This window comes from Vulpes vulpes, chromosome 12 (genome assembly GCF_048418805.1).
Source record: "Vulpes vulpes isolate BD-2025 chromosome 12, VulVul3, whole genome shotgun sequence".
NCBI classification, from domain to species: domain Eukaryota; kingdom Metazoa; phylum Chordata; class Mammalia; order Carnivora; family Canidae; genus Vulpes; species Vulpes vulpes.
Genome location: NC_132791.1, coordinates 140,464,038 through 140,485,550, shown reverse-complemented (window position 1 = coordinate 140,485,550; position 21,513 = coordinate 140,464,038). Strand labels below are relative to the sequence as shown.

Below are 21,513 nucleotides of genomic sequence, written 5' to 3'. Positions count from 1 at the left end.
CCCGAGACCCCCAACCGGCCTCGCGCTCCGCCCCAGCTCGCCCCGCCCACACACTCGCCCCGCCCCCGGGACCCCCAACCGGCCTCGCGCTCCGCCCCAGCTCGCCCCGCCCACACACTCGCCCCGCCCCCGGGACCCCCAACCGGCCTCGCGCTCCGCCCCAGCTCGCCCCGCCCACACACTCGCCCCGCCCCCGGGACCCCCAACCGGCCTCGCGCTCCGCCCCAGCTCGCCCCGCCCACACACTCGCCCCGCCCCCGGGACCCCCAACCGGCCTCGCGCTCCGCCCCAGCTCGCCCCGCCCACACACTCGCCCCGCCCCCGGGACCCCCAACCGGCCTCGCGCTCCGCCCCAGCTCGCCCCGCCCACACACTCGCCCCGCCCCTGAGACCCCCAACCGGCCTCGCGCTCCGCCCCGAGCTCGCCCCACCCACACACTCGCCCCGCCCCCGAGACCCCAACCGGCCTCGCGCTCCGCCCCGAGCTCGCCCCGCCCACACACTCGCCCCGCCCCTGAGATCCCCAACCGGCCTCGCGCTCCGCCCCGGATGCCCCGCCCACGTGCTCGCCCCGCCCTCGCAGTCACGCCCCTTGGGAAGCACCTGGAAGCGGAAGTGGGAACGGGCCGCGCTTGTCCTTTGTCCCGCCCCTCCCGTGGCGACCACGTCGCGTCAGCTGCGGGGCTGACGTGGCTCCCGGAAGTGGGGCTGGCGCAGGGCCGTCATGTTGCAGCAGGTGAGGGGCTGCGGGCGCGCCTGGAGGGCGGGTGTGGGTGTGGGTGTGGCTGGGCGCCGGGCCTGCCGGGTCCGAGGGGCGCCAGTGTGGTGGCCCCGGGCCCTTGAGCCTGCAGCCCCGCTTGCAGCCCCAGCCTGGGAGTGGGGGCCGCGGGGGAGCGAGGGCCGCGGGCGCGTGTCCGGGAGCGCGGTCGGGAGCCCCGAGGCCTCTGGTGGAGGAGGGTGGCCCGGCTGCGCCTGTGCAGAAGCGCCGTGGCCGCCGACGCGGGGTGCTGGGCGGGGCGGGTGCCGGGCTGCGGGGACGCTCTCAGGTGTGAAGTTGCGGGTGGTCCGGCTTTCCCCAGCCGTTCCGGGACTCCGAGGGCTGCTCCGCCGTCCAGTGCGAGGAGGAGGCACCGCCAGGGCCTCGCCTTCGTGCGTCGGTTGCCGGAGTGACGCCAGTGGTGATTGTTACCACTTTGGTCCACTTTGGTGATCGCATCTGTGCCCTTAAGAGTTGGTTGCCGTTTGCGACCAGATGAGTAAGAATCATTTAATAATCTCTTCCCATGCTAGAAACGTTTTTGCTGCTTATAGTGCACTTTCACTCAAAAATGTAGGTATTTTTTTTCTTACTGAGGGTTTACTATGGCCCTGGCACTCACTGTTCTGGGCCCTGGGATAGGGCTGTGAACAGTACAGACAGGCTTATGGTGCCGGGGTGGGAGGAGAGAATAAGTCACATAGCTGAGGAGGTTTTCAGGTAATGAGGGCAAACACACAGTGATGTGGCAAGTATCAGAGAAACAGGACAACCTTAGAATTTATGGTCAGAAAAGACCACTCTGAGGAGGTCGCTTGAGTGGAGAAGATCCAATGATGGTTATTATTTTAAGGATTTTTAATTATTTATTCATGAGAGACACAGAGAGGCAGAGACACAGGCAGAGGGAGAAGCAGGCTCCATGCAGGGAACCCGACCTGGGACTCGATCCCGGGGCCTCCGGGGTCACGCCCTGAGCCGAAGGCAGATGCTCAGCTTCGGAGCCACCCAGACGTCCCTCCAGTGATGGTTAGATTCCGCTTTCAGAACGTGTACCCAGGCTGAAGAAAAGCACCATGCTGACTATTCCCATTTTTTTTTTTAATTTAAGATTTTATTATTTATTTGACAGGGAGAGAGCACAAGCAGGGGGAAAGGCAGGCGGAGGGAGAGGGAGAAGCAGGCTGCCTGCTCAAGGCCCGATCTTGGGATCACGACCAGAGCTGAAAGCTTAATGGACTGAGCCATCCAGGCGTCCACTTCATTTCACCGCCTCCAATGCATCCACCCTAGGGCAACCCATTACCTCTTGACCCCGTTATTAGGATTAGAATCCTAAACCAGCCTCATAGCTTTGTGTCTTTGTCTTTCCCTTTCCCTCCCAGAGTCTCCATACAGTAGCCAGAATTTTCCTTTTTTTAATTTTTTTTTTTATTTATTCAGAGAAACAGAGAGAGAGAGAGGCAGGGACACACAGGCAGAGGGAGAAGCAGGCTCCATGCAGGAAGCCGGAAGTGGGACTTGATCCCAGGTCTCCAGGATCACGCCCTGGGCTAGTACCTAAACTGCTACACCACCGGGGCTGCCCCAGAATTTTCCTTTTAACACCTAAATTGGAACGTGATAGTCCTGTGCGCAGGACATGCTAATGGTTCCTCTTCTCAATTTTTTTTTTAAAGTTCTTAATATCAGAATCTTCAGCTTAAAGCCCAAAACTCTTAATTTCACCCTGATGTTGTGCCCACAGCCTTCCCCATCTTGGTAAAGGCAGCTCCAAAAGTGCAGAACTATTTGTCTTTTTTCTTACTACAGGGTGTACCACTTAAAAACAGTGCTTGGCACTCGGTATTTATTTAATAAGCCAGTTTTACAAAGAACAGGGTAAGAGAAAAGAGTGTTCTAGGAAGAACTAGATAGAACAAATGTAAAAGGACCCAGTGGGGTGCAAATTTGGCATGTTCAAGGAGTTAAAAAGAAGACTTAGTCTGGCATGGGCATAGTTACTCTATAGGTTTCCTGTTGCTGCAGATTATCATAAATTTAGTGGCTTAATTCAGATTTATCATGTCACAGTTCTGGGTCAGAAGTCCAAAATGAGTCCTGAGGGCTGGCTAACCTGAAGGTATTGCCTGGGCTGTGTTCCTTCTGGAGGCTCTAGGAGAGAATCTTAGATTTGTCCTTGCCGTTTCTAGCTTCTAGAGGCCACTTGCATTCCTGGCTAGTGGTGGTCTTCCATCTTCAATCTCTCTGACTTCTGCATTTCATGGTCTCAGTACCCTCTCTGACTCTGACCCTCCTCTGTTCCTCTATAAAGACCATTGTAATTACATTGTTGGGCCCACGATGGATCGTTGGAGCCTATAATCTAGGCTCCACTTCCCCTCTCAAGATCCTTAATTCAGTCACATCTGCAAAAAATCTTTTTGCTAAGTAAATTGGCATATTTATGAATTCCAGGCATTAGAACCAGGTGTCTTTGGCAGGAGGGAGAGGAAGCATTATTCAGTGCATCACAGATCGTGAAGGGGGTGTCCGGAGATAAGGTCTTAGAAGTGGGCAGGGCTAGGTCACCATGGGTCCTGATAGGGAGTCAGTTTTTCAAAGTCCTCTAGGTTGTTAGGAGGTTGATATGATCTAAGTGTGAAAGGTCACCCTGGCTGCTGGATGTAGATTGGACTGTTGGGATCAAGGGCGGAAGTCTTAATCCATAGCATCATACAGTGGATCTCAGTCTTGGCTGCACATTTTTATCATCTTGGGGAGGGGAGTTTAAAAAAATCCAGATGCCCAGACCACTCCCCAGACCAATTACGTTCTGAACCTTGGGGTGGGGACCCAAACATCAGGGTTTGTTTGTTGTTTTGTTTTGTTTCCTTTTTAAAAGCACCTCAGGCAATTCCAGCCTATAAACCAAGGTTGAGAACTACTGGTCTCCGATCTCTGAGTCCATTTTCCTTTTAAAGCTTTAGCTCTTGGGGATCCCTGGGTGGCGCAGCGGTTTGGCGCCTGCCTTTGGCCCAGGGCGCGATCCTGGAGACCCGGGATCGAATCCCACATCAGGCTCCCGGTGCATGGAGCCTGCTTCTCCCTCCGCCTGTGTCTCTGCCTCTCTCTCTCTCTCTCTGTGACTATCATAAAAAAAATAAAAAAAAAAATAAATTAAAAAAAAAAAAAAAAATAAAGCTTTAGCTCTTGTTCTGCTTCTCTCACTGTTCACTTACCATGTGGACTTCTTGGCCATTCCCTATATATACCTGTGTATTTCTACTTTCTGCCTTTGAAAATACACCAGTCAAGGGACTGGTGTGAACAGGAGGCCCCCTTGCTCTGTCAGTGCCCAGCACAGAAGCCCTCTTCCAGAACTCACTAACAGAAATGAGCTTCTTCCTTCCCCTGCTCTCATTTGCACTTGTATTTCTCCTGTCTCTGATCATAGTCTGCAGTCACCTCCTTTGTGCATTTGCTGTTGCCTTCAATAAATACTCTACCACCTGGCAGGGTGCTCTGCTGGACACTAGGACTTACTACAACGCAGTGCACGAGGAGTGACACTCCCTGCCCTCCTGTAGCATAGAGTCTAGATGGAGGTAGTCATTGGAGACCTGCAGGTACCTTGAGATGGTTGTGCAGGTGAGCATTTGTCCTGGTGCTGTGGGAACATGGGAAATGGGAAGCCTGGGGATTTCAGTGAAAGTTTCTTAGTTCTTTCAGTATTTTAGCTGAAATTAGAAAGAGATCTGGTGTTGCCTAATGGTGAGCTACGTAGAGGATGGAGACAGGAAGAGTTTTCTGGGTGGAGAACACATGAGAAAGGAAGACAGATGGGAGACCGTGGTGTTTTCAGAGAACATGTAGCAGTGGTGCTGCTGCATTACTCAGTGGGAGAGACAGTCAGAAGATAAGTAGGGGGATCAGATCATGAGACGTCTTGTACTATGCATGGAGGAGAACCACTGAACAGATTTGCAGAGGGGAATGACCTGGTGTGACTCACACTAAGGAGATCGCTTCTGTGGCACCTGGGTGGCTCAGTGGCTGAGTGTCTGTCTTTGGCTCAGGTTGTGATCCTAGGGTCTTGGGATCGAGTGCCGGGTCAGGCTCCCTGCAGGGAGTCTGCTTCTGCGTCTGCCTGAATCTCCGCCTCTCTCTGTGTGTCTCCCATGAGTAAATAAATAAAATCTTTAAAAAAAAGAAAAGGGAGATCACTTCTGTGGGTAATGAGGGTCTGGAGTCTGGCAGGGATGAGGTAAAGACAGGTGAGTGGTGGGTGGCTGGCACTAGGCAAGATGTAAAAGCAGGTTTGTTGTGGTTGAGGCTGAAGCAATGAGTTGAGATCTTAGCCACTTAGAATCTAAGGCTGTGAAAGGGAGGAATGCCTAGTGGGACCAATGCCAAAGAGAGAAGGGGGGTTCAGGATGAGGGTTTTTAAAACATCTTGTTCAAGAAATAAATGACACCTGAAAAAGTTCATTTCCTGATTGGAAAGATCCAATTGGAAGAGCCGAAGAGACAAGGAAGTGTAAATAAAGGGAAAATTGATGGAGTTAAGCCCCCAAGGAGGCAGGAGATTCCAAGACCAACAGTTTGCGTTCACTTTGGCTAAAAATCGAAGGGTGAGAAGGGGCCAGGGAAACAAGGATGTAGGCAGATGGTTTCATGAAGGAGCCAAAAGCATCGAATGTGTCCGCAATGGTGTCTGCTTTCGCTTGTGGCTGGGGAGAGAGCAGCTGAGAGCGCACGTGGGAAGTTTGCAGGAGCATCATTGGCACCCCTGGGTTTTCTCATAGGGCTCAGCAGCGGGGAGCGATGGCTCGTTGCCACATGATCCTGGGGTGCCCTTTCCCTAGGTTGTGAACTCCCTGATGTCCGTGACAGTGTCTTACTCTTGTCTTCCATTTGGACTGGCGTGCTGCCTCCTTTTTTTTTTTTTTTTGTCGTGCTGTCTTCTTTGTGGGAGGCACGTGGGTACTGAATTTCACCTTACTTCATGGAGATTTAATTTTCCTGCTAGGACAGTAATGACGACACCGAGGATGTTTCCCTGTTTGATGCGGAAGAGGAGACGAGTAACAGACCAAAAAAATCCAAGATCAGGTAGGAGGTGTAAGAGTTGTGTGAGTGCCCAGTGCTGTTCTGTCTGTAGATGGGCACCAGCCGATGGGATTCGAGGCAGAACTCTTGTTATGTCCTTGTGAATAGTGGACATCACTAGTTTGAGCTTTGATCTGAGACAAAGAGGACCTTTCAGATTTGCTTTGGGAATAACTGGCATATGGAATTTTACTCATTGCTGAGTTTTCACATCTGTGAATCCGATTTTGTGATCATTGGTGTTTTTACTTCTAGCTCCTGTTTACCAAGAACGCACCATTTCTTTAGTTTCTGTAGACCCATTCCAGTTTGGTTTACTATGTAAATTTCAAAATCATGTGTTTTATCAGTAAAATAACATGAACATGTCAAGCCAAACATATTTCTATTCCAAATTTAGTTCCCTCTAAAGAAATTTGCTTACTACAGTCAAAGTCTACCTGACCTTAGAAAATGTTAAGCTAAGTGAGAGATGCCAGTCATAAAAGACCACATAATGTATGATTTCATCTATGTGAAATGTCCAGAATTGGCCAATGTGTAGAGGCCGCAATATATTAGTGGTGCTTTATGACTGGATGGGGTGGGGTTGGGGTTGGGGTCGGTGAGGAGGGACTGCCAGTGGGGACACAGTTTCTTTTGGGGTAATGAAAAAGTTCTGAGAGTGATTGTGGTGATGATTGCACAGTTCTGTGATTATACCAAAAAAACATTGGGATATACACTTTAGATAGATGAATTGTATGGTATGTGGATTATATCTCAATAAAGCTGTTAAAAACAGGTCTACCTGATAGTTACTTTGCCTTAAAGCCTGAAGTGATTTCCTGAGGGCCCAGGAATTCTTTTATTTTTTATTTTTTTAAGTAATTTCTCTGCCTCAAGACCCCAAGATCAAGAGTCACACACTCTTCTGACTGAGCCAGCCAGGTGCTCCAGAATGAGTTTTTTATGTGAAGATAGGATTTTAATCCTAAGAGTATAGTTTTCTTAATTCTCCAAGATTGGCAAAGTGTCTCATTATATATTTTGTGAAAGCTTATATTCAGTGAGGTATTAAAGTCCTGTTTCCATAGTGTATTTTCTGTGACAACAGGGTCTAGTCAAATAATGGGACTTAGGAAAAAAGAGAGGTAGGCGGTTTGCTTCTTCCTCAAGTCATTTCTTTTGCTTTGACAAAACTCTGCATGGTTATGTTATGGCTGAAACATTCATCTCCGTCTGCAGTATCTGTGGTGAAATGTAATTGCATTTCTTTTATTTTGTTTTGGTTTTCAGACATCCAGTGGCATCATTTTTCCATTTATTCTTTCGAGTCAGTGCAATTGTAGTCTATCTTCTCTGTGAATTGTTCAGCAGCAGCTTTATTGCCTGTATGGTGACAATTATCTTGTTGTTGTCATGTGACTTTTGGGCAGTCAAGGTAGGTTTAATCATTTTTATTTTAACATTGTATTTAATATGATGAGATTGAATGATACGTAAAAAGTGAAAAAAAATGACTCTTAGCAGTTTGGATTTGTGTTAGATTAGTTATCTTTTTGTTACCTATGTCAGCCCTCATCATGTTAATATCATTAGATCACATGTAGGTTGTTATACTACTGATTTGTCTCTGCCTTATGTCAGCCTACATCAGCTGTAAAATGAAACAGACAGAATGTGATAAGCAGCCGGGGAAGATACTGCTTCTCATTCATACCTCCTGTTTTGCTTAATTACCTGGCCCAAAATGTCAATAGTGCTGAGGTTCAGAAACTGTTGTAAGGGATAGGAGGGAGTAAGTGGCTTTACACTCAAATGCAGTGATAGGTGGAGAGATAGATGAATAGACAGGTACTTGGGTAGATGGACATATAACATAGGATAAAGTAACTATATTAATATTAAATATTAAATGTAGACTCTAGTGGTAGCTAAGTGGGTGGTAACTGTAAAAGTTGACTTTTCTGTGTATCTTGAAATTTTCCTAGTAAAATGGTGAGGAAAAAAAAAAATCAAAGGTAACAATACCAAAAAAAAAAAAAAAAGAACCAAAAGCTAATTTTGGGATTTCAGAGAGATGTATATTGATTCAAAAACCAGGAAGATGTTATAATATTCACAGTCTGCAAATCCACCATTTTTAGACCTCTGGATTCTTACAGACACTGAAAGTGGCTGGCTTGGTGCTGGCCAGCTTCCACATGCTGCGAAATGCTGAGAATGAGGATTATAAAGGTCTCTTTTATGTAGGCTTTTCTTTTGTGCTGTCTTTGGCTTGTCTTTCTTTGAATTTATTCTGTTGCTTTATGCTCTGCAGTGTTTACTGTATCCCAGTCACAATTTTGTTTTGAGGAATGTTTCTTTTTGTTTTCATGTAATCTCTGTTTAGGCAAAGAGAACTAGGCCTTTGGTCAGTTCTTCCTGGTCATTTCCCAATGTTTATAAATAAATTAAATCCTTCTGGGCTTAGAGTTTTAAAAAAATGTTGCCCAAAAGTATATTTTCTGATAAACTTCTCTTTCTTTCTTTCTTTCTTTTTTTCTTTCTTTCTTTTAAACAGGGGCTTTAAAAATATCACTTTTATCTGTGGCAGAATTACTTATAGATATCCAAACCATTGAGATATGATGTAAAATTAAGAAGTCAAGAATAGGGAAATTATTAAATGGACTTGGTAGAAGGGGGAGGCCCGGTTGGGAAACTTGTTAGAACAGAGATGCATCACGATCTTTATAAACCTCAGTGCACTTGGCAAAAGGAGATTAATTTTTAATTTTTTAATTTTAACTTATTAATAAAAATAAGAGGCAAATAAAAGATTATTAAAGCAATTTTAAATGTAATAGCCTCTATGGGGTTTTTGTTTTATTCCTTTTCTGACACTAAAAAAGGTTAACTAATGGTTTTAGAATTTTAATAGTAACTTAATAAAATTTAAAATAAGTTGTGTATCTTCTACAGTGTTGGAGAGGCTAGGAGCAACCTAAAGCATAGTTCACATAGTAAGAGAAGGAAAGCAAAGCTTAAATGTCACAAGGCAGAGTGCAAGGTGATGGAGGTAGTAGCAAATTAGTTATAACACTAAATGTAATTTGATTAAACTCTCTTTAAGAGACAAATATTTGAAGATTGGGTCAGAAATCATAAGTTCCAACCAAAGGATCTAACTAAAATGGTGGCATTAGAAAAAGTAAAAGGACACAAAGATAGTAATCATAATCAGCCCAACTGAAACAAAGAGAAACCTGGTATTTGTAATATGATCAGACTAAATAGAGAGTAAGACAGCACTTAGGGGAACGGAGAAGCTCATCTTATGAGTCACAGTGAGGACCATTCACAGAGTGACATTCCTTCCGACCGTGTGTAGGGAGAAACTGTTAGAAGCTCTAGAGGGAGGTGGGGAAAATTATTGTGACAGGAGTCTAACACATCAAAGCGACAAAAAAATAAGGTCTAAAGGATCTGAATGAAATGACCAGGTGCCCCTCCCCCTACTCATTCTCTCTCTTGATCTCTGTGCTCTCTCTCAAATAAATAAAATCTTAAAAAAAAAGGTTTTTAAAATCCGAATTACAAATTAAAGCCAACCTGGTGAAAGCTCTTGGCTTAAACAGGAAACAGACTATAAATACAGATTATTTATAAGTTAGTGTCAAAGATCGAAATTTTCAGAATGTGTTGAAGGCTGAACTCGGAGGAAAAATGGCAGACTAAAGGTTTTTATTATTAGAGGTCCAGAAGCTTCAAAAACAAAAAACAATAAGCCCAAGAGAAATTTGGAAAATAATCTAATGATCAAAGCAGAAATGTAAAGAATGGGGAAATGGGAAAAGAGTGTGAAAATATTCTGAGGAGGTGTTTGAAAATGCCAGTAAAATTGGCCTCTAGCTGTCCTCCGTCTTTCCTACCAGCTCTTTTCTTTTCCTTAGTCTTTCAGTATTAGCTTTTCTTCAATACGGATTTTGGCGTGAGGGCTCCTCTTTTTCTTCTCTTTCTGTGTTCCTTTCCTGGGCAGTATGTCTGTGCTTCTGATTTCCGGTGGTCTGTGAGCTGTGTGACCCCCAGACCTCAGTTGCCAGCCCAGGCCTGCCCTCACAGCTGCAGACCCATCTGTCTGTCCTCTTGATGGTCTCACCTCATTGTCTTGAAGGAACCTCAGATTCACCCCGCTTGGATAGAATCTCACTGTTCTCTTGCCCCGAGATGTTGCTCTTCCGTTCGTGCTCCTTTTCACAGGGTCTCGAGTCACTGGTTTTTAACTTGAGCAAATCAGTCATAGGAATTGCCTTCTTCCTACTTCCTACTCCCAATCCGGTCAGTCACCAAGTCCTATAAATCTGTCTATGTTACTTTCTTCCTCAGGGCTCTGTGCTGACTGGAATATTGTTCTAACCCCCCTATCACCATGGCCCCAGGATCCCTAACCTTTTTTGTGCCATGTGAGACTCTCACGAAGCTATGAGTGCTATTTATTTATTTTCTATGAGCGCTTTTAAATACACGAAGGAAAATATGTAGGATTACGAAGGAAGTCACTTATTTTGACATATAATGAAAACGTTAAGAAAGGCAAATTTCTGATTTTGAACTATGTGCTTCTTTACGAATGCATTAAACAAGAAGATCTAGAGGCAGGTCTAATTGCTTCCCAAGCCGTGATGAGCATAAGCACGATTTTTTGATACATGCAGCAGGTCTAATACAATGCAGATAATATCCTGGTTTTTTTTGGTCCAAGTCACAGGTACTGGTAATTCTACTGGGGTTTATTGTCTACATTTATAATACAAAGATAAACTGAATTTCAGCTGGAAGTTAGTGAAAATGAAGATAGAATTTTTTTTCCTCACCAAGTTCACAGAACTCCTGAATCTGTTAGTGGGCACCTCTAATTAAGACTCTTTTGCATTAGTGGCTCCTGCTTATCCTTTAACTCTCATTCCCAAAGTTGATTCCTCAGGGAGACATTTTCTGACTCCCAGACTAGATCAGATTTCCCTGTTCTCCTCTTACTTAAGGCATCCTGCACTTCTCCCTCACCGCACTTACTATAGTTGGTGGCAGCACATTTGTGCATTGGTTCACTGCCTCTCTTCCCCATAACACTTGAAGCTCCATGAGGACAGGGGTGGTATCTGTTAGTCACCATTTTATTTGTAGCACAGAGTAGGTGCTCAATAAATATTAGTTGAGTAAATAAAGATTGAGAGAGCTTTTAAAGTAATTTGTTACATTAATAGGAAAAAAAGCCTTGGTCTATCACCACTGTCTAATCAGTTTGGGCTGCTATAAACAGTACCATAGTCTGGGTGGCTTATAATTGATAGAAGCTTTTTTCTTCTTTTTTTTGTTTTTAAAGATTCTATTTACTTATGTGAGACAGTGAGAGAGAGAGAGAAAGAGAGAGAGAGAGAGAACACAGAGGGAGAAGGAGAGCAGCCCCCCCACCCCTCCCTCGCTGAGTAGGGAGCCCAGTGTGGGGCTGGATCCTAGGACCCCCGGGATCATGACCTGAGCCAAAGGCAGATGCTCAACTGACTGAGCACCCAGGCACCCTAGGGTGATGTTTATTGATAAACTTACCCTGTCACCTCCACCCCTGCTGGTCCTGCTGTTGCATTTTCTTTATTTTTTATGTCCAGGGCTACCTGGTGGTCTTTGTTTACTGGGTATTATGGAGGAAAAGCCGAAGATTTTTTTGGGTTTGTGATATGTTACACTAAGATATGACCTTATGATAGGTTTTTTAAACAATGCTTTTAAAATGTGTGTATGTTAATCTTTATCAGAATGTCACCGGTAGACTCATGGTTGGTCTGCGTTGGTGGAATCATATAGATGAAGATGGAAAAAGCCATTGGGTGTTTGAGTCCAGGAAGGTAAATCCCCCCCCCCCTTTTTTTCCAAAATGTCATTCAATAAGTTATGTGTAGATTACATTTGAATATTTTTGGGTGGGGGATTCACGATGAAAAGTACTAACCGGATCTCTTGGCATGTCAGCACTAAACCAGACGGCCTTCTCAAACTATCTGCGTTTTCTGTCTAATTGAGGTTGGAAGTAAGGCACATACAGGAAAGAAGCCTTTGAGAAAGGATTTGGGGTCAGAGTTTGTACTGTGTGCTAAGCTGCTTATCAGGGGCTGCTGCTAAATGATCTCTGTGGTCTCTTAGCTTTGTGTGGCTGTGCCTGGTGTCTCCAGGGATCTCTCCCTGTCAGCGGATAACTGCTTCCAGCACCTTTTTCTGTTCTTGCTCCCATGGTTCACTCCCACATGTGGGCAGGAAAAAGAAAAGAAGAGGGATTATAAGTAGATAGAAAGTCTGAGTCAACCAGAACAGGGTTCTTCAAGCTTCTGCCTTCAGGAACCCTCGAGGAGGCTGATCTGTTTTGGGTTGGCCTGCTTATCTGTAGCGAACGTTCAGTTTGGAGAAGTCAGCCTGGAAGGCAGAGGACAGAATTCCTGGAGACACTACTGATTAAGTTGTTTGCCTTCTGCTTGGAAAGGCCTTGACAACACTTCTGAGAACACAGTATTGTGCTCAGTAATATTCCTTTTATATTACTACTCTATATGGAAGCAGCTTACCACCCTTTAAAATTTCTTGGTATTGCTAAGACATTTTGGTCATTGTCCAAAATCCCCTGATTCCATTTCTTTCTCTGGTCCCTGACTTGACTTTTTAGTCTCCAGGGTGACTGTAGCCTTCATTGCCTTGAACATTACCTCGTATGGTGCGATTCAAAGCTTTCTTATGAATAAACAGTAGAGTGCAAGAAGAATTGAACAGAAGCCTGTCAGAAACAACCCTTTACCATCTTGGGTCATGACAGACTGTCCATTCTGAACTGAAAATACAAAATTCTCGAGTTAAAGCACATTTAAGCTAGTTCCTAAAATTAAATAGTGGTAAATATGGTAACTGTCCTTGGGGTGGGGGTGGGGTTCTAACTTGGGACTTGAATCATCTGTATTAATTTATTTGAATTTTAAATTAAGGTATTTTTAATTAAAAATGTTAAACTTTTTACTGATAAGTGCTAAAATATTGGTTTATTAAGTTCATGTTCTTTTTTAGGCATCTGCTCAAGAGAGTAAAACAGTTTCTGAGGCCGAATCAAGAATCTTTTGGTTAGGACTTATTGCCTGTCCTGTGCTGTGGGTGATATTTGCCTTTAGCGCGCTTTTCTCCTTCCGAGTGAAGTGGTTGGTGAGTATCAGTGAGGATGTACCGACTGATTCATGAGGAAGACTGATGAATAATCATAATCATCAGAAGCAACCACCTATGTTAACATCTTGAATAGGCAGCTCCATCACACATTTCCCAAGTTCTAGTCCCCAACTCTCATTGCTCTCTGAACTGGAGAGCAGAATCCTCTTAAAGATCCCATTTCACTGATTCCCCAAGTGCCTAACAGAGTTTTTGATTTAACAACTGCCTTGTACAGAGGTCACCATATATTTATTGCAGTATTATCTTGTTGGATGGGGGTGTTCAATAAATGCCAAACAAAAATGGTTAGCTTGGTTTGGAACTAACAGAATGGGCTTTTCTGAAAATATTAGCTGGTAACTTATTCTGGTTGTGTATTGCTTATGTTGTAAATCTTCCCAGGATGTAGTGGCTTGAAATAAGAGCTGTTTTATTATCTCTCACTGTTTCTCTGGTTCAGGAGCTTGGGGAGGATTTGCCTGGGAGACTGTGGGTTGGGGTCCATGTGGTTGCAGCTAGGCAGTGGCTGGAGGCTGCTAAGGCATCTCTTCATGAGGTCTTGTGGCTTCTCCACATTGTCTCACCACAAGGCCATTTTGGGCTTCCTCACAGCATGGTGGCTCTCATGGCAGTTAGACTGTTTCCTTGGAGGGTCATAGCTCTAATGCAGAGTGTCTCAGCTCAGAGGGTGAGTTGCCTTTTACAGCTGTGTTATTTGCTACAGCTGTGTTATTTGCTACAATTGCCATAACAAAGTACTGCATTCTAGGGGGCTTAAGCAACAGAACATTTTCTCGGTTCTGGAGGCTAGAAATCCCAGATCAAGATGTTGGCAGGGTTGATTTCTTCTTTGTGAGGCCTCTGTCCTTGGCTTGTGGATGGCCATCTTTTCCTTCATGTGGTCTTTCCTCTATGCACGTCCGTCCTAATCTCTTTTTACAAAGACAAGTCATACTGCATTAGGGTCCACCCTAGTGGCCTCATTTTTACCTTTATTACCTCTTTTAAAAGTCTGTGTCCAAGTACAGTGACATTCTAAGGTGCTAGGATTAGGACTTCAACATTAGAATTTTGGGGAGACACAATTCAGGCCATGGGAACAATCTAGGTTTGGAAATCATCACTTTTGCCACCTGTCCTCATTCAAGGGAATGGGAAATAAGCTCTGTAGCTTGATGAGGTTCTAGAAAAGCATGTGGGACAGGTATTATTGCTACATCTTTGGAAAATATAATCTGTCACTTGACCCAAACCATGAATCTTGTTTTTTCATAGTTGACTTTAACATTTACTGATATCAGGTATATTTTGGCTTTATGTTTTTCCCTGTATTTTAAATATTTTCTTGTCTTTTTTTTGCTATATAGGGTCTTTTTTTTTTCGTTGTATATGCACATGCATTCTTTCTTGGGGTTGGGAAGGTTTATTCTGTATTTTTAGTTTTTCTAGCAGGTCTCTCTTCCTTTATGTTTGTATCACACCCTCTTTTCGTGGATTAGGTAATGTAGTATATATGTGCTGGTTTCCTGCTGTGAAGGATGGCACACTTCTTTCTCCCACTTCTCTTCCCGGCTTCTGCTTTTGGATTTCTGTTGGTTATAGACTTACTTATTTGCTTGCTTGAGTTTTGCCTTCTCTTAGATAGTGCAGTTCTTTCTCCTGGGTGGGCATGTGCTCCATGCTGGTGCTTTAGATCATTTGTGAGGCCCTGGAGCCTTATCATCCATATGGGGGAGTCAGCCCCGTTCTTCTCTAGCACTGTTTCCACTTCCCTCAAACAGAACTGGGACAGGTTATGCAGAAGAAGGTGGCTTGGGATCTTGGGTGAAGACTACAGGGTGGTAAGGGGGTGTCACTCAGGCTCTCCAGGAACCTCTTCCTACCCCTGTTCTGCTGAGAACATGGGCTTAATGATTGCCAGTCCTTCTTCTCCTTCTCCTTATCAGAGGGGGCATCTCATGGCAAACTGCTGGGATTTGTAGCTTGTGTTGTGTGGTAGGAGTCATGTCTCTTTTTGCATTTTTTTCTCAGAGGTGTCTATATACTTTGAACTTCTCCCTCTAAGGTGTTGGGGGTAGTGATCATCAGTTAAATTTCCATTAGAGCTAGGAGTTGTATAGAGCAAAACCAAGCTGGCTCTTTCTCTCACCACCAGCAACCCCCCCCCCCCACCTCTTTTAAAATATTTATTAGCATCAGCTTGTTTGCCTTTTTTTTTTTTTTTTTAAGACTTTAAAAAAAATCTCTTTTAAACCTGTGTATTTAAAAAAACTATTATATATTAGGGATAGAGAGATCTTGATGTCTGGCTTTCCTATAACCATCTTAAACCAGATGTCTGCTTAACTTATAAATACATTTTAAAATGTATAGCAGGACTCATGCTCAGTCTATGCATTCAGGTGATCCCTGGCATATTAGGAGTGTCCCAATTTGAGAGGCATGAGAAGTTGAAAGTGATTTATTTAAATAAAAATATAGTTTTATATTTATTTAGGTAACTAACCTTGTGTAATTCTAATGTGTTTATTTCTGTGAAACACAAGTTTTAAATAGCAAGTACAAATCTACTTTTACTAGGAATTTGAATCTATTCCTTAATTAAACATTCAAATCCTCTAACTTCCTTAAAATCAGCTGTACAGCTCCTTAAGGATTAAGGAGAGTAAGTCTGGATTGGAGAGAGAGACTCTGTTTAGCTGTGTTGCTTTTTACAGATAGAAATATTTCCTGGGTAATCCTTTTAGCAGCCGATGGGTTGAGGAGTTGTTTATTCTAGAGCAGGGGTTGGCAAACGATGGCCTATGGGCCAAATGCAGCCCAACACCTGTTTTTGTAACTTTTTATTGGAGCCTAGCCTTGCCTGTTTATGTATTGTCTGTGGCAGCTTTTGGGCCAGAAAGGCAGAGTTGAGTGTTTGCAACAGAGATCCCTTGGCCCCCTAAAATATTTGTTATCTGACCTTTAACAGAAGAACTTGGCCCACCCCTCCATGGGTGGAGGCCCACCCATGAGACCTCCTCACATTGTCCTAATGCACTTTTCTTCCATATTTAAAAAGTAGGCTTGAGTTTTTTATTCTAGTCTTTAATGTTCTTAGTGGGGTCACCTGTAGGTTCCTAGATGTGGCCCCAAGGAAGAAACCACTCTGCCAAAGTGCGTTTCCTCCTAGGCCTCCCCCTGCACCCTGCTCATCACAGAAGGCAAACACCTGTTGATTGCTGCCTTACTACTCTGCTTTGCTTCCCCAGAAGCCAGTTGTCACACACGTCAGCTTGGAGCAAAGAAGCCCTTCTGCATGCTCCTGGTTTGTTGAGCTTTATCTCTTGGCCATTCTCTCATGATTGTTAAAGGGATAATTAACATTTGAGCCTCTTCTGAATCTCACTTATTTAATTTTTCTAAATCTTTATTTGCAGATGCACATAAAATATTAGAGAACGATTCATCCACTGCATTGCCATGGGGTCTGCTATATAGCATATGTGTTTAATATAGTATTTGTTGGGTGGATGATGAGTGTGTTGTTCTCAGCATGTATTAGATAGGTCTGTTCTGCTAAGTTAAGGAGTCTCCTTGGCACAAGTCCCACCCATGAGCTTCCTTTTCCTTCTTTTTCCCATGACAATCTGCTTTGTTGTTGGTGTCTTTTTGTTTGTTTGTTTTTTGGCATATGTGTGTTTTGTTTTGGCACAGAGAAAGGTCAGTTTTAGGCCAGTAACCATTGATTATTTTTTCTTTCCCAGGCGGTGGTTATCATGGGTGTGGTGCTACAAGGTGCCAACCTGTATGGCTATATCAGGTGCAAGGTGGGCAGCAGGAAGAATTTAACCAACATGGCTACATCTTATCTTGGAAAGCAGTTTTTAAAACAAGTAAGTGTTTTTTGGATGTGAGGGTAATTTTGATGTGGCCAGTGACTGATGAAATCATTTCTAATTCTTATTGAGTATTTTATGAAGTTTCTAATTCTTAGAGAGTTTCTTACTATTTGTGAAATACTTAAAAAAGTAGGTTTTTTAAGGCACATATTTTTTAACTATGAGATGATGATAAAGTTATGTTAATTACTCTTGACTTTTAGGACATTCTAGAAATGTATTGTCAGTGCCCAGAGATTATTTTATTCTTATTTACTTATTATTTTAGAAAGAAAATGTTGGGGGGAGGAGCTGATGGAGAGGGAGAGAGAGAATCTCTCAGCAGGTGCTCGATTTCACGTCCCTGAGATACTGACCTGAGCCGAAATCAAGAGTCCGCCTGAGACACACAGGCACCCTGCCCTGAAATTATTTTAAAACCACAGGGATAACTTACTGTTGATAACAATCTGTTTTTAAAAAATTGCCTTAAAAAACTTGCCTTAAGTTCAGTAGCTTTCCATTAATTCTAGTGGCTCTAAAATGAGCAGTTTTGGAGAATGTATATTATGATTTTAGGATTTATAGTAAGAACAAGTAGAGACATAAGACTGTATCATTAAAGATTGTTTTAGAGTACTCAGATTTATTTGTTTGTTTTCTAGAACATTAAGTTTTAACTAGTTTCCCAGTATGAAGATTTAAGTCAGGGTTTTCAGTGGAAAAAGTACTGTTCATAGGTGAATAGTAATGGTTAAATAGCTTGGGAGAAATTGACTAGCTACTTTGTATGATACCTCCCAGTTGTTTAGTGCAGTAGGTTGGGCAGATAATACCAGACAATGGTTTTCAAACTTGGACATGCCTAAGAATCACCCACAAGTCTAAGAGAAAGTTTGCTGAGTCCTACTCCCAAAGTTGACCTGGGGTGGGGTCTCATAATTGGCACGTCTAGCAAGTTCCCAGGTGGTGCTGTTGCTTCTGGTCCAGGAACTACATTTAGATGGCTGGTACCCTGATGGATTGAGTGACTTCTTAAGGATATACCGACAACACGTGATACTTAGCTAGGGCCTAACCCACCTGTTTTCTCTTGAAATTTATTGTTCTTTCATTCCACTGTACAGTTTCTCTTGTATAAATGATAAAAAGTACAGAAAACGAATAGTCTTGTAGGGACATGATTCTTCTCCTGAGGGCTTTTTGCACAGTCCCAGATAGACCTTTGCTGTGGTCCACTGTGTGGTTATTGTCAAATGTGTGTGTGTGTGTTTTAAAGATTTTATTTTATTTATTTGAGAGAGAGAGTGCAGGAACAGCAGGGAGAGGCAGAGGGAGAGGGAGAAGCAGACTCCCCACTGGGCAGGGCATCTGATGTGGGACTTTGTCCAAGGATCCTGAGGTCATGACCTGTGCTGAAGGCAGAAGCTTAACCGACTGAGCCACCCAGGTGCCCATCAAGCATGTGTTTATTAGTTTTTTTCTTTTGGGTTTTTAGTGTTTGTAAAGCAGGGAGGGACATTGAGCACAGGGAAATTGAACCTTGACCCTGCCATAACATGGGTCGGGTTAGTGGAGTTACGTGGCACCTGGTGGTGCTCTGCTAACATGACATTGGCTTGCTGGACGTCTCGGTGGAACGATCGATTGCTTCTCTGGCATGTCCAGAATTTTTAACATAACTGGGCCATGCACTGTAAGGTAGTGTAGCACCTGGCTCTGCTGATGGATAGGGAATGTTTTCCTTGTGCTTTGAAGTCTGGTTCACCAAGTAAGTACTGTAAGTTCTCACTTACAGTAAGGATTTCTTTCTCTTTTGCAGAATGCTGGAGAAGACCAGACTTCTTGAGGAGAGTGCGAGCAAGCTCCTGTGTTCTGTTACACTGGGGAGCAACTGAAGAGATTCTTGACTCTGAACCTTTTGGAACTCAGTACATGTTGCAAAGAGGAGCATTGGGTTTGTTTTTCCAGTTTAAAATTTACTTTAAAAAATGGAAAAGTGGTTTTCACATCAACTGTTCATTTTCTTTCTAGCATTTCAGGTTTGAAAGTATGGTGTTGCCAGGAACATTGTCAAAACTGGTTCACGACTTACATATGTATGCACATAGTCCTCGTGATCTGTATATCCCGGATTACTGAAAGTGTGTTCATGGACATTTGTAAGGGAGACCTTTGTAATTGGATCCAGTAGGATGTAGGAGGATGTTCTCGGTCTGTCTCAGAACTCTAGATGTGTACTTATTATTTCTGTAGATTGTTGCCAGAAGAACGTTTTGCTTCCATGGTAAGAGTGAGCACTTTGGCTTATGTGTAAGTTAGAGGTAATTGTTAATTTTACAACATAATATATACTTTGTGATGAAACTTCTCATCTTAGGCGCTCACAGGCAGGTACAAACCAAATTTGGGCCAGTGGTTAACTAGTTTGTAAATTTTATTTTTATTTGTAATAACTCATGTACTTAAGGCCCAATTAATATAAATGGAATTTTCATGGTTTATGTTTAGGGGATACCTTAGAGATTGCTGCTGTTCTATTTATTTTTTGGAAGGGAGAGCCAGATTTTACTTTGGAACTTCCTGGAAGCTCTTCAGTGGTCTTTGGCCTAATGAATTCTATCTTTTATCACTAAAAGAGTATTATTCTTATGTCATAGTGAGAATAATCATTTAAATACTTGGCATAATAAATGCCTAAGAAACATTTTATGGATCTATTTTTTTTCTTGCTATAATGGGGATATTGTAAATCATGCGTTTGTATTAATGGTATTTCTTAAAGCAATATATGTAACAATCTACAAGTGGTTGTAGGAGTCTACAAATTCTGTTCTTGGTTCTGTAAACTTTGTTGGAGTCTTTTAACCAACAGATTATTTTGTGGAATGTATTTATACATTGTTAAAAAATTTAAAAAGATGTTTAATTGAATAAGTGTCTTTATTGGAGTGATAGCTTTGAAGGTTCATAACTTTACATTTGTATAAAACTGCTGTTTACAAAACACTTTAACACGTGTAATCTTTCATCCTCACGACAAACCACTTACATGTGATACCTATTTACAGCTGATGAGATGGGACTTTAGGTTGATCGAGTGCCTTGTCTAAGGAAACACAGATTACCCACCAGGATATGTTTTTGTTTTTAGAGGAATTATTTGTCACTAAATGTCTTTTGCTTTCTTAAGAATCATTAATTTATTAAGTGCTTATTTGCCATTTTGCTTATACCTATTCTGGTGAGGAAAGTTGATAATCTTGTAAAGACATGTGTTTGATCAGAAAGCTCTGAACTAAATCCTTAGAGCTGAGAGTCTGACAGGGGCCACACTGGTATGGTTCCTGAGGTAGCTGTGTCATTATTTGAAACTGTAATCTTAAGCCAAATATGAATTGAATTTTGGAATATGTGGCAGACTTATTTCCCAGAGTCCATTTTTCCATCCTCCAGGGAGGACATTTATCAGCAGGGACATGGCAATAGAGAGCTTTCTTCAGATTGTCTTGCTGTAGCTTAATGTGGCCACATGAGCATGTTCTGGCCAATGGATGTACCTGCAGGAAGTATTCTGAAAAGGAGGGGTCTAGGGGCACCTGGCTGGTTCAGTCAGTGAAGTGTCCACTCTTGACTCTTGATTTCACCTCAGGTCATGACCTCAGGGTCATGAGATCGAGCCCTACCTCTGGCTGTGCACTCAGCGGGAGTCCGTTTGAGTTTCTTTTCCTCTGCTCCTCCACGTCAGATAGTTAGCTAGCTAGATTTAAAAAAAAAAAAAAAAAATCTTGAAAAAAATGTCCTTCCCGCTAGGTGAGATGTACACATAATAGATGGAGCTTGAGCAGTCATCTTGGACTGTGGGGTGGAAGCCTCTTTTTATGAATAACAGAAATAAGGTAGGGATTGTCTGAGCCCTCCCTGACCAGAATAGCAGCCCTGAGCTGCAGCGTCGGAAGTTTTAGGTGAGGAACAAACTTCTTGCTTGTTGAAGTGTTAACTGTTTTAGCTTTTCTGTTGCTATAGCCTAATGGAATTCTTATTAATACAGTATATTTTAGCATCCCCTAGGATTGTTTCTGTAAGTATAGCATTTGAGATGTAATGATTCAGTAAACATGTATTTTGTCCTTTCCTCTGTGTGGTAATTATGCTACTGTTATAGGTGCTAAAGATGGCACACTGCTGCGTAAACATTTAGTGGTGGGACAGGAATTTGCTGTGGGACAAGAATTTGGAAATAGCCTCGTGGGGTCAGCTTTTTTCTGCTATATAGAAAAAAGGATCTGGGGCTCAGCTGGGAAGATTTGAAGGCCTGTCTTTACACATTGGCTAGGGGCAGGAAACTCTAGGGGGTGTCTTCAGCCCCAGGCCTGGAAGTTGATGTGGCCTGTTAGCTGAGACCTTTGCTAGGTTGTTGTTGGAACACTTACCTTTGTGACCCCTTTGTGTGGTCTCTGTGTAGGCTTCTTTGGCTTTCTTCCCAACCTAGCAACTGGATTCTAAGAGCAAGAGAAGCCCGTGGTGTTCTTATGACTGGTTTGAGAATCCACATAACATTACTTCTGCTCTTCCCTGGTGGTTGACAAGGTCGCCAGG

The 21,513-nt window shown here is 43.2% G+C and overlaps 1 protein-coding gene across 3 annotated transcripts; it reads left to right on the top strand.

Moving 5' to 3' along the window:
- Positions 1–581: 581 nt before the first annotated feature.
- On the top strand, positions 582–19,923 carry TVP23C (trans-golgi network vesicle protein 23 homolog C). Of its 3 annotated transcripts, none has more exons than XM_026005535.2 (7): positions 582–736; positions 5,769–5,851; positions 7,127–7,271; positions 11,626–11,715; positions 12,917–13,048; positions 16,801–16,929; positions 18,737–19,923. In XM_026005535.2, the coding sequence occupies exons 1-7, from the start codon at positions 725–727 to the stop codon at positions 18,761–18,763; spliced, it is 618 nt and encodes a 205-aa protein (XP_025861320.1). In that variant the 5' UTR covers positions 582–724; the 3' UTR covers positions 18,764–19,923. The 3 variants fall into 3 exon arrangements, with proteins under 3 accessions (XP_025861320.1, XP_072586505.1, XP_072586504.1); XM_072730404.1 differs by having other exon boundaries at positions 588–736; positions 5,774–5,851; XM_072730403.1 differs by lacking the exon at positions 582–736 and adding an exon at positions 999–1,256.
- Positions 19,924–21,513: the final 1,590 nt, after the last annotated feature.